This window comes from Caloenas nicobarica, chromosome 1 (genome assembly GCF_036013445.1).
Source record: "Caloenas nicobarica isolate bCalNic1 chromosome 1, bCalNic1.hap1, whole genome shotgun sequence".
Lineage (NCBI taxonomy): Eukaryota > Metazoa > Chordata > Aves > Columbiformes > Columbidae > Caloenas > Caloenas nicobarica.
In genome coordinates, this window is record NC_088245.1 from 36,389,380 (window position 1) to 36,403,151 (window position 13,772).

A 13,772-nucleotide genomic window follows, 5' to 3' on the forward strand; every position below is an offset into this window, starting at 1 on the left:
GATAAATTTCTTCCTAGTAGCTCATAAGTTGCTGTGTTTTGGATTTGTGAGGAAAACAGTGTTGATAACACAGGCATGTTTTAGTTACTGCTGAGCAGTGCTTACACAGTGCCAAGGTATTTTCTGCTTCTCACACTGCCCTGCCAGCGAGTAGGCTGGGGGTGCACAAGAAATTGGGAGGGGACACAGCTAGGACAGCTGACCCCAACTGACCAAAGTTATATTGCATACCATATGACATCATGCTCAGCAATAAAAGCTGGGAGAAGATGAAGGAAGGTGAGGGACTATGTTACGCTTGGAGCCTGGCTTTCCTGGAGATGGCTGAACACCTGCCTGCCGATAGGAAGTAGCGAATTAATTCCTTGTTTTGCTTTGCTTGTGTGCGTGGCTTTTCCTTTACCTGTTAAGCTGTCTTTATCTCAGCCCATTAATTTTCTCACTTTTACTCTTCCAATTCTCTCGCCCATCACACAGGGGGTGAGTGAGGGAGTGGCTGAGTGGAGCTTAGTTGCCAGCTGGAGTTAAACCATGACACTCTGGATTGCTTATCATTCCAAACAGCAAAAAAACCCACCACCTTTGGAAGAATCTTCTGAGCAGCTCAGTTTGTGCCCCACTAATTGCCCTGCTATCTGCTGCAGGGATGAGTCCTGGTATACTAGGTGGAAGTGTGAGAAATATCAGGTTAATTCAGGAATGAACCATAGCAGAGAGATGTCCTTAATGTCCAGTAGAGTCCTCTATCATGCAAATCCTGAGAGGCTACATTACTTCTCTTTAGCTTTGCCCATAATTAAGGGTGGACACAGTCGTCTCAACAGTGTTTCAAATGTAGACTTTTACAGAGGCAATCTTTTTTCCACTATTGCACTCCACTTCTCTGTATACTAAACCTTACTTTGTTTTTTTGACTGAACACGGAGCAACTATTTCAGCGTGGTCTCCAGAATGATGCTAGAGGTGTTAGAATAATTTTGAAATGCACATCTGTGTAACACTAGTTCAAATCATCCTAGCCAAACACCAATATGTTTCTCCAAGATTAAATCCCTCTAGCTCTTCATCTAGTCTTTCCAAGTTCTTCAGGGAGTATCACACAGTTTCAAAGGGGAAAGAAGAACAAAAATTTCCCCTTCAATTATTTGGTTTAGGTTTGGGGTTTGTTGGTGTGGGTTTTTTTGGTTTTGTTGTTGTTGTTGTTTTAAAGGCACTCATTTATTATATTTACTTGATAGCCTAAAGTCTTCTGCCATTAGAGAAAGCTGTGAGGAAGCACAGCAGTTAAGCCACAAACCAAAACATCAGGCTTGTAAACAAGTGCAAGAGGCAGTATGCCTTACGCTGTAATTAAACTGATAGTTTTTATTTGTAAACAACGCAGCCCTACACAGCCTCTCAAAACACCAGCTTGACTAAGCCTATAAATTGGTAAGATTAGTATTGCAACATTTCATTGCTACAGCATTGTCCTTCCTGCCTCTCCCAAGCATTTGAACTACTGTGACAGGACAGATACCTGAGGTCTACTTGACACAGAAAACATAAGCGAGTAACACCCCTTTTCAGTGAATTTGCCCCCACCTCGCAACCTCTGGGGAGCTGAACCAAAAACCATGCCACAGCTCAGGCCAGGTGTCCCCCCGGTATCACCCGCCCCTGCCCTCCCTTCCCCGGGACCTCCCTGCCCAGGGACCGGACACCACTATGGCCACACTGGCACGAAAGGAGGGGGAACCTGACGGGAAGACAAGCGAAAGCCGCAATTCACACAATCGCAGTATGTCAAATGTGCTGCTCAAACAAAAGAGCAACACATTCAGTCCCAAGATCTTATCCCTCTCCAGAGCTACTTGTTCCAGAGGGTTCAGGCAGCATTTGACTCCGAAGACCAGCCACACTTATTTCCATTTCTTCCAGTGAACAAATAAGGCACAAACAAGGTACTTTTCTGCCTGAACCCACAGCTACCTCCTCCCTGCCTTGCCCTGGTAACAGAAAACAGGCCATGCCTGTGAGGGCACCACTTCCCAACCTCTGAACACAACTAATATGCTGTTAGCAAACAATGGCATTGAAAGATCTTGATCTCACGTTGCACTTTGCCTTTCACACAAGGCGTCCTTTATCCCCAAAGTGACACGTTGTTTGTGGTCATACACAGGAGCAGGCCGGGGTGTGTTTCGTTCCCGTCACGGAGGGTCCTGTCTCTGCCCCTCCCTGACAGCCAACAGTGTCTCTAACACTTCACAGCAGCACTTCCACAGAAGTTAATGTTTTCATTCCCTCAGCACGAAAAGGAAAACAAGCACCTCAATGGGGAAAAAAGTCCCCAGATCATTCACTTCAGGTAGAAGCCGCGGCTTTTATTAGAGACAGCTCTGTCCCTGGGCTGCGTTAAACCAACCACACCACCCATTTCAGCAGCAACGTTATCAGCAAACAAGAAGATCCCAACATAAACCTTTGGGCCTACAAAGCCCTAAAGAGCAATTTGCAGTGTACACATAAGTTGTTCCTTGCCTGAGTTTATACATGTACCTAGATACCTGAAAGGATTGTGCTCATTTTGTGTTTCCACTTACATGCTCTAGGTTTCAGATTTGTAAATCATGCTGTGCAACAGAAACTAGAAACTCATTGCCTGCTATGAGAGTTTTTCTCTCACTTCCAGTGCTTTTTCCAAAGACAAATGAGCTGAGTACCAAAATAATTCCCCATCCCCTCTATGAAAGCACTTCACAGAACTAGCTTGCGATTTAGGAATCAGACACTTTTCTAAAACCAAGCAAGAATGGGATTAGAGCTAATCGCATTAGCCTATAACTTTTTTTCCCTCTAAAAGCAGGATTAAAGGCAGAGATGGGGAACTTCCCACATTCCTGCACGCCAGCTGCATTCTTCCAGACTCAGTTTGGTGAATGTCTAATAGAATTAGCATCCATAGACCTGGGATTTTCAGGGATTACTCTGCAGAGCTTGCTGAAGGAACTTGCTGAGCTGTAATTCCTGGCTTTGCACTACGAGAGAGGGACAGAGAGACCTTAAAATGACATTGAGAAGTATGCCAGAGGGAGTCCCAGCATGAAGAAGTTGTCATCTACATTTTGCAAGGGCTGTTGAGACACTGATCTTAATTAAATTTTATTGAGAAGAATAAAGGAATGAACTGAAAGCACAGGATTGGAGATGCGATAACAAGAGACAACAAGGTGAGAGAGAGAATCAACCTTGAAGTCTGATGTTGACACACCTTTCTTTAATTTTTAAAAAATACTAGTGTAATTTTTAACACCTTACCAATTCCTGCTAATAGTGGTCTAGAGCATATGTGGCAGATTTATAGTCTCACCTTCAAATGATGCACTAAAATGGCTGAAAAAATATATATTTTGTGGGAAGGATGGGAAGACAGGAGGAAAAAAATTTATTTACATTTTGCAAAACGGAAATTGCTCATTTCAGTCCAACAGCCCACAAAACTTTATGATCTATATAATGATATAAACAACAATATTTACTGGACTTAGCTTTAGGATCGGTATTTTCTGTTTCTAAATGCCTAACCAAATACCTGAATCTAAAGGCATATTCCATCCCCAGCAGCACCACACACACAATGCAGGTTTCACTGTATGGCTCTTAAAATTTCTAAAGGAAAAACACTGCAAGTCTGAAGTAAGATCAAGTCCTTGGAAAGAAATGGAAAAAAAAAGCTTTTAATTTCCTTTTTCAGTCAAGACACCTACAAAGAAGTTCAACAAAGATAAACAAAAACTAGTTCCAACTGGATTTTAGATCTAATTTCGACTCCAAAATTTAGCCTTCACTCATGAAACAAAGACCTCTACAACAGATTCAGAAGAAAAAACACTTTCCCAAAAATGCTGTTTTAAAAAACACTTATAACCAGCAATTTAAGGAACCTGGTTTTACTGCACAGCCTTATGCAAAGCATCATATACTGGTGAACAAATAAACAAAAAAACAAGACCCGCACTCAGCTTGCCAAGGCACTTGCACAGATTGTGGACCCAGTGGAATTAATGGCAGGGGGACAGGATGGGACACAAGAAGAGGCACTAAGCTCCCCACACAACCAGCAAAACCAGCAGAGGTGCAACACTTTGCACTCCCAGTTCCGAGCAGAGCTGCTCAGCTGCTGTGTGAGCCTGGACAGTGAGAGGGGGATGTGATGGGTTTTCTACAGTGGCTCTCGCCTTTTAAATGGATCATCCAATGCAACCCTGAAACCACTGGACAGGACCCTACCCTCATTACAACACCTGGGCCTGAAGCAAGTTCAAGAGTGCTCTTCCCACCCAGAAGATAACGGGAGGTTTGCTGCCCATCATTAGACCCACAGCTTCTTGCTTTCTCCTCCTTATAAGCAGGCAGCATGGATTATGAATTGAAGAGAAAAAAGTTCAAAACAAAGGATAAAAAGCAACTCCCCTCAAGAAAGAAGGGGGAAAATAAAATAATAATTTAAAAAAAAAAAAAACCCAAACAGTGGCAGTTTGGGCAACTTATTTTTCCAGCACTGACCTTCCTTTCACTCAAACTGCTTCAAAATCTAAAAAAAAAAACCCCATCCAAAATCAAAGCAGCAATGCTTATTTCAAAGAGCTGCATCTTTAAACATCAGACCTGAAGAAAAGGACAATCCCTTTGCCTGGGAAGCTCACCATGGAATGGATCCCATTTCACCCCAGGGAACAGGTATCAAGTGTTTCACAGCTGGGTAAAAGGCTGAAGCTGCAGAGCCTAAGGATCTGACATCGTTCCTCCTCTGACAGAGAACATGCCCAGTAGAGTTAAAAACAACCTAGCATTATGACGAGTGAAACCAATGGACAGACAGATCTCCCCACAGTAGAGGAGAGAGAGGCTGACATAACGCTGCTCTCTTTCCTCTTGGGGACCAGACCCATTTGACTCCTGCCCATCCTGGGGATGGGACCATTTAGGAGAAGCATGGCCATGGCCATCAAGACCAGGGCCACAAAAGATTCGGGTGTTCATGCAACCCTTGGTATCAAAGAAAAAGATCCACATTTTGGCGTTCCCCACACTGCTTCTGCTCACAGCCTTCCTCCAACCACTGCACTTGCCAATGTTGGTTGCCTCAGCTTGAGGTTATTTTTCTCCTTCCTCCTCTTGGACTCCAGCAATTTAACCACACTGTGGTCAAGAACCAGAGATGTCCCTTAGATTGGCATAACCCCAGCACAGCTTCCCCCTGAACAAATACTGGGTGCAGTATTTATTCAAAGAACACCAAACTCTGCGGGCAAATATTTGCCTTATGTACAGTACTGGGAGGAGGAACCATACTTGCCTCCAGCCATTTTACGAGCTTCATCTGTTGAACAGCTCACAAAGCAAATGTTTAGCACCCTGCCATTTATAACCACGAGTACAGTTGGCAGCGTCTTCTAGACATTGAGCATGCTGCTGGATGGGGGAGCTGGGCAGGAGGCACTAGTGATGAAGCAGTCAAATGGCTGCAATGGACCTGCTGACCACCTCCTACATGCTTGAACCTCTGCAATTACCATGCAATAAAATTCCTAGCCCATGGCTGTTGGATTTTGGGCATGGAGGGTTTTGATACAAGCTGGGATTTCTCTCACCAGCTGTGCCGTTTTGGACCTGAGCACTTGAAACCATGACCCCTTTTACTCTACCTAACCTATGAGAAGGGAAACCACTCTGGATAATACCATGTATCGTAGCTGGCCACCCCAAACATATACCCCACCAGGTAAATGTAACTGGCCAAATGGGAACCAGGTCTTACAAGTCACCTTCCTCATTCTTTTTAACAGGGAAGAAGATAAAACCCTTAGACAGTTAAGAGACAACAAAATGCACAATTAATACTGAGCTGCTGCTGCCCAATAGGACTTCTTGCATTTTAGAGCAGCAAGTTCAATTAGAACAGAAATCCCAAAGGGAAGGGATAAAGATCCAGGGTGGATGTGATCCAGGAGCCTCTGTCTCCCCCGCAAACTGTGCTCGAGCACACATGCAGTACCTGCTCCAGCCTCATGCTACAGCAATGTTACTGTGTTGCTCTGCCCAAATCCACCCAAAAACGTCTCTTTTCGCTCATTAACAGCACTCCCCTTCTCCAAGTCTTAGTCGGGTTGCAGCTCAACACAGAGCTGACTTAACCTGTCCTTAAACCCACAAACCGTATTTCTTCCTCACGTGATACACAGATCCCATGGCAGGAATGACCTGTGCTTTGCAGCACTGCTTCCTTTCAAGGTCGAAGCAAGCATCTTTCATCTGATCACATTCACGGGTTCCAAGCGGTTCACCCTAAGGGGCATAGCCCTGTCAGAATACTTTATAGCATGACTGTAACTCTGCCAAGCCGTTCCTACCTACAGCCTTTCCAAGCAATGCAGCTGCATCTGAGACAAATGAACAAAGCCGGAGTGTTTGCAGGTAACATCTGCTGACTGCCACCAGTGCCAAGGCAGAAGAGGCCAAGGGAAGGCTCCCTGGGAGGACACGGTCACCCTCCGGTTTCAGAAGCCAAGCCCAGGCTCAAGCAAGCTTTTCAGAAACATGTGAGACAGCACTAGCCTTAAACCTCCAGGGGACTAGCGATGCAAGACAGCTTAGAGGGATGAATTTCATACTTGCCTCATTAGAAATCATGTGCGTGCAACTTAGACTGCACTAAAAATACCAGAGCACATGATTTACCTTTTTCTGCACCACCCCCCCCTTTTTCTATTAATCCCATTAGGGAAAAAGTCAAGCACACAACAGCAGGAAATACAACCGTGTTGCCCAAGCACAGAACTCTAAACTCAAGATTCATTCTCCACATTCGTATCAAACCTCTTGCCAAAGCTTATCCTCACTGCCTCAGTTTCTTTGCCTGAGGAACCAGAATATTTACACATGGACAATTTTCTCCAAGGTTATTCTGAAATTATTACTTGCAAGACACTTTGCAGATTAGTGGCATGATATAAATATTAGATGCTATAGTATAAGCTCTTACACAAAGAAAGGGATTTCTGAAGCTCTTAAAACCATCGTGAGGTTTCTGTAGGCTGTTTTATATGAGCCCAGGCTTTAATATACATTGCCAGACTCTTGTTTAAGTTAACATTACATTATGCACAGAAGAATAATTCATACACAGGAAGAATGTTTAGTCATCTGTAGGTACACATATGGGATTTGAATTTTTATCTCATTCATCAGGTCCTACTCAGTCTTGTGTTTGGAACTACAGAAAGAATAAAGGAACATAATTTTATCCAGACAGAGAGAAATGTAAACAATTTTTTAAAAGTTTTAAAAGGAAAGTAATTCATTATTTCTGTGTACTTAACCTGAGAAGACAGCCAAACAGAACAAGATAAAAAAAGGTATTCCTTTTCCCAGGCGTATCATCCTCCTGAATTTGTACCAAACAGAATACATACAAGAAATGTGTTTACTGATGGGGTATGAGTCATGCTCCCAGCTGACAGTTAGAAAGACGAGCTCCCAGAAACGAGAATGTAACTTTCAATTCACAGGAGCATGACTGCGGTGTTAGCTCCTGTTAATAGGAGGCAATGGGAATTAGAATAAGCCATCAGTAGCTACAAGCCCTATGCTATCCTCCACATCAACATATTGTCAAACTCAGGACAAGCAATTTCTGTGGTTTGGTTTACCTCATCTCACGGACATGCTAAGTCTGCACCTGCTTCAGATGGTTATTACAACGCTGAACGTTTGTATAAATAGTTTGGTCTAGACAGAACATGAAAGGTAAATCAGGTGGAAAAATACTTCTGTGTTATCTTAAGTCACAAAATCAACAAATTTTACGTTGTTGTGCAAACCTAAAATTTATGATCACTGGGAAAGGCTCGAAAATATTTTAATAAAAACCTCCAGTCACTTCATACATACATTCGTTTCCTAATGCCTAATGCCTAAGTAAGGCAGCATGAGAAAATATGATGCAACATTATCAGCCTTACAGAACAACCAGTACTTAGAGTAGAAAAAAAAAACCAACAAAAACAAAACTATAAGCTTCCCCTCCTCCTTTTCATTTTGAGCTTAAGTTATTGCTGTAACAACAAGACACTGTAATAATGTTGCAGAAGGACACAGTCATCACACTTCACCTACAACTCTGCATTCATTATGGGTCAGTAGTCACCACAGCACAGAGAAAAAGTAATTGTTACTGCAGGCCTGCAAAGCAAGAAACTACAGCCTCTCTAAAATGTAACAATATGGAAAAAGAGCCCTGACATTGTGTCTCATCAAGCAGAAGGTACTGCTGGGATAATAAATTGACTTTATAAGCCAAAAAACACACACACCACAAAAGTAGAGTTTCTGGCTACCTACTATAACTTGGAACTGCAAAGATAGGTAAAGTGTAATTTATTCTTTTTAAATTAATAAAAAAGGCAGCCAAAACTGTGCTTTGCGTAAAGTCACAGACAACATAAAATTGAGACTTTCCCCGTTTCCCTGAAGTGTATTTAATAGTACCTTTTGATATTCTCCGAATAGATGGCAGAAAGGTAAGAGAGGAAAGCATGTGATACAGAAGCAGCTACTTATGGTCCCATCCCCAGGTTTCATACAATTTAGAAAAGAGATTATAGTACTGAATTCCGAACTACTAGGAACATAGATTCAAAAGAGATAGAAAAATCACAGGTCTTGTTTTTCTACCACAAAATGCTACTCAGCTGCAGTTTCCCTGCAACTCCACCAGCATGAGGTTAGTCCTTTGTCATTTGCAAATTCAGCATCTATTTTGTTGTGTCATATCCAATCCAGGGAATTCAACCAGGAGAGGAAGGCTCTGCTCCACCGTGTTCACCCTCTGTCTTCGTGGGGGGAACAAGATAAAGCAAAAGAGCAAAAGGTGAAAAACACTGTTCTGGCCAGAGTTCAGATGCAGGTGAATACCATCCGAGTCATTTCATGTTACATCCTCCACCCATGCTACCGTCTCTACTACGCAAGTTACTTCCTGGGTTTAGGGCAGGGGCTGAGGGCAGCTTAGCAGAAGCTCTGCAGGGAAGAGGTCATAACACACTGAAAACAGCGTGGAAAGGGCCTAGAAAGAAATTTCCCTCTCAGTAACAGGGCAACCCAAGCAGAAGCTCAGAAATCAGCTCACAGCTCAGGGAAAGGTCTGAAAAAACCCTGTGGCCTTGGGAGCGCAGCTGCCTGCAGAAGGGAGGGAAACGAGTAAATAAAGCGTCAGGCTGGTTCCCCGCCACCCCCTTCACTCAAATAAATCACTTAACTTTTCAGAGAGCAGCAAATCTCCTTACCCCTCTGGATTAAAGGCAGACTTAAAGGAATGTTTGTTACAGACTACCCTCTCCCTGGGTCATTCCTGATGCACATCAGCTAGCCACATGCAGTATAACTATGTTAAGGATGCCCTTGATTAAAAAGTTTATTTCTGAACGAAATGATACCTTTAACGACAATTGAAAAGCCTACTGCACGTGGGGTACAATTTTCATTTTGCTTCTAAGGAGTTTGATGACCATTAGAAAAGTGTCTGTGGTATAAAAGTATCTCTTTGAAACATCTACCAGCCTTTTGCCATCCTGTAGTATGAGGTGAACTGAAATCCAAGGTCTCAGGTCTCCCATGCAAGTAAGAGACAGCAGGACAGTAATTTCAAGAAGACAATTTCCAGGCTGCTCACTGACTATGGAAAGCTGATTCCCTATGGGATTCCCAGTGAAATTTCAGGAAGCAATGATGCTTTATCCCAGCATCAAGTATGTTTTTGAAGATTACATTTGCCTGCCTACATGCTTTGCATGATGATCACACTATTAGATGAGAGGACGCTAATAATAAAAAATAAAGGCTAATTTACATTTCACTGCATAACACCATAGAGATAAGTAGGTAATTTAAAAAATAAGTTAAAATATATGACATGGACGAGCAATATTGCAAAAATATCCATTACAAAAGAGTTCAGCACAAGAGAAGCAAGCAAAAGGGGAGGAGAAGTGCTTGTTCCAGGGGAACAAGTCAGATGAACTGCCATATACCATGGATGCTAAGGAGAAAAAAAAAAGTCAGAGTGGCCATCTTTATCACTACCTAAGTTAGTAAGAAATCTCTGTCCTCAAGAATCAAAGGAACAAGAGGAAGTCCCTGAAAAAACTACATATTTTGTGGACTCGGACTGCTTTAGTCCTGTGCATGTGAACCAGGTCTAACCCAAAAATGCCTTCTCCAGCTGGGATGAAACACCAACATGACAACATCAAGGAGCTCCAGTATCATCTGTAAACTGACACGTTTACAACTAAAGAACAAGAACATTGCAAATGCTTTGCTGAACCAAAGCCTCCAGGTGATCTGTTCTCAGAGACAAAATTTCCTCCTAAAGACAGTGAGACAGATGCTGGTGCTGGGTGTGGAGTATAAATCCACCAACTCAAACCCTGCTGTGTGGATGGCCCATGATATCAGGGCAGACACAATAGAGGTGGCACACGCTCTCTCCTTACACGTTATGGGCCAAATCCCCGCCTTTTAAGTCTACAACAAACATCTTCTTAACTCGAAGAAGTAAAAATCTTGGTGCCCGAAGGCATCCCCACCAACAAAACACTGGAATCACTTTTGCTGATTTGCTATGATGTGGATACTCAGGAAAGCAAATAGTTCAGGGAAGCTGGACCTTGCAGCACTGCTGGTAAGACACGCATTTTCTGATTCCTTCATGCATACTAGTAAAATGCAAGTTAAATGGCTGACCTTTATATTATGTCACAAGCTCCTTGAGAGGACACCAAACTTCCTCCTAAAATTCTTGCAAGTGCTCACTTGTACTGTAACAAAAACCAAACACTGCTCTGATGGTTTCCTTAATACAGATTCCAACACAAGGCTAAATAATATCATAAAGTACTTCACATTCCCGCTTCCCCCAAGCAAACAAACTTCAGAATACGTATAAGAGTAATTTGACCTTCCTGGTATTTTTCCATTTCTTTTCTCTATGTGACTGAAATGTGTGCCAAAAGGAAAACAGATACTTTGAACATATACCTTCAAGCAAGTCTTGCAATTATTTTCAGAAAGCCTGGTAATAGCTCAGTAGACAAAAAAAAAGTCATTATTTGGCAAAACCCAAGTCCGCCCTTATTTCCTTATTTTTCTTTACTCATTGATGGCTGTTGCACTGCTCTGCCTTTGGAAGACAATGCAATTTTGGTAGCACCGCTTTCCTCTTGAGCTCTGCACAGTGAGCATTTTGACATCTTCTGGTTACAACCAAACCCCATTTTGGAAGATCATAAAAATGTTCCTGGGAAGAACCTGGTAACACATTCGCTAGTTCTCTCTCTCTAAGAAGAAGTACCTTTCACTGAGCTCTGCTCCACCAGCACGGGAACCAGTAACTGCACTGGAAGTGGATGAGACGAAAGAAAAAAAAAAAAAAAAGAGAGATAAAGCCAAATGCCAACCTCTTTTCACATAGAACAATAAGAACCAAGAAAGCCAGTGACTTTTTTACACCTCCACATTAACTGAACTGCTCAAAGCTCCAAAGAATAATAAATATAGGAAAATGATCCTAGCATGTTCTTGTCCTTCCATGATCATCAGAGCCATTTACTTTATCTCCAAACTCTCCCTCTCAGGTTTCATTTACAGGGTCTACCTGGGCTCTCACTTTCCAGCACCCATGGTTTTTCTTCCCCCAGTCTCAAGCAGAGCGTGCAGGCAGCAGTGGATGCGCATACCTGGGAGCCAGAGAACCTCCCTTCTATTATAGTTTGTTACCAACTTGCAATTACAGTTACTTGCTGAAAGCCACAGCACCTCATGTAAGCTAAAAATAGCAGCACTTACTTGATTTGGTAAAGCACTGCTTTTTAAGGGACTATTATAGTAGCAGAACAATTAGAGCTTATTTTAAACATTTAAACTTATAGTTCCTGGGGAATTTGCTCAGTAGCCTACTCAATTCTTTAATAATCTGAAGAGAACAATCAAATTTAAAATTCTTTAAATCTCTCTTCCCATTTCAGTGTCCCAAATGTTGTAACAACCTTTTAAATAAAGCAAGCGGTTGCTCACTAACAATGAGAAGCCTTCACTGTAGTTTTTGCAGTAGCTTGGCTGGGAATTCACGTATGCTCAAAGATACAGCACTCTACAGCAGAACACCTTACAGCTTGGAAGAGCTCGTTTAATGTAACTTGTGTAACCTGTGAGCCAGTAGCAGCACTGATGGCCAGATATGCTCAAGACTTAAAGGCAGCAGCAGAGAGAAACCAAATCCTGAGGTTCTGCTCTTGGTATCACCAAAGAAAACAATGTGTCTACCGATACAGCAATCAAGTGCAAGGCCATGCCTTGCCTCCACAGCTAATCCCACTGCCAGCAGGTTGAGGATCTGCATCCAAACAAACGCTGCCCTTTGCTTGGCTGGTATTTAAGGTGCTATGTGCAATCATTTAGTTTGATTGTGTTCAAGGCTACAAGCAGGTGCAGACCAGACATCCTCTAAAGTAAATACCATGACATGAGGGAGCCAAGGCAGCAGACTACTGGGAAAGCCCAGATTTGGGGTTGGCCACTGGATTTTTCTTTCAGTTTGGAGCTCATATTCCTCAAGCATCTCCCCAAACTGGACAGCACTTGGGGAATAAGCAACCAGCCACCGTCAGTGAGCATGAGGGCTGCCAGGTCCACAGGAAGGTGCCCCAGGCCCCACACATTTCACCACTTCTGGGCAGGGGGAGGCAGTTAGACACACGCAAACGAAACCGGGTTTCCCATCAATAGCCCTTTTCATTCCCGAGTCAAGAACAGAGACAGTTGTTCACTGGTAAGGGCCCCATCCTCGGCCCCTGCGCCTCCGGAGTCGTCACTGCGGGCGGAGGAGCCCCGGTGCTCCAGTTTGCCATCCTTGGCCCGTCCGGGTACCGGCTGCTTCCGCGGGGACTTACAAGGGCAGTTGGCGGTTTGCATCCTCGGCCTCCCAGAAACGAGCCACCCAGGTGCAGAACTACGGCCCGGGCCGGGCGCACGGCGCCGCGGATGCCGCCCCCCGCCTCCCCGCCCCTCTCCCCGGCTCCCGCTGCCCGCGGCGCCGCGCAGGCCCGGGACGGCGCCCCCGCCGCCCCCGGCAGCCGCGACGGGGGGGTCACCCGGCATCGCCGCCTCTCGCCGCCGGTGCGCCCAGGAGCGCGGTCGGGCCGCGCTTCACCTGCCCGCCGCAGCCGCGGTCCGTACTCACTCCGCGTAGCCCGTGGTCCAGGGCAGGCGCCGGGTCTCCTTGCTGAGGATGAGGATGGGGCGGGCGATGTGGTCGGCGGAGCACTCCACCTCGTCCGGGGACAGTCCCAGGAACTCGGGTCTCCCGTAGGGGAACCGGAGGGGCAAGTCCGCGCCGCTGCCGTGGTCGGCGCCCGCGCTGCCAGCCATGATGCCGCCCATGAAATTGGCCACGGCGGACTTCACCCGCGTGAGCATAGTACCCCCGCCGGCGGCGGCGGCTGCCGGAGCCGCCGCGCAGGGCGGGGAGCGGGACGCGCCGGCGGGCAGCGCTGCTGCGGCGGCGGCGGCTCCGGCAGCCCCCGCCGCGCTTCCGCAATGGGGGCACCGGGCCGCGGGGAGCCGGGCGGGGGAACGGCGGGCTCAGGGGCAGCCGCGGGGCCGCGGGCTCATCGCAGCGGCGGCGGCAGGTTCCCCCCCTCCCGGCGCGGCGCTGGGCGAACTCAGCCCGG

The 13,772-nt window shown here is 45.2% G+C and overlaps 1 protein-coding gene across 1 annotated transcript in view; it reads right to left on the reverse strand.

The window, feature by feature from the left end:
- PPM1H (protein phosphatase, Mg2+/Mn2+ dependent 1H) overlaps positions 1–13,518 on the reverse strand; it is a 134,333-nt gene extending 120,815 nt beyond the window's left edge. Inside the window, exon 1 of the mRNA XM_065651531.1 lies at positions 13,283–13,518. Within this exon, the coding sequence (XP_065507603.1) occupies positions 13,283–13,518 (236 nt within the window). The remainder of the gene's footprint in view (positions 1–13,282) is intronic.
- Positions 13,519–13,772: the final 254 nt, after the last annotated feature.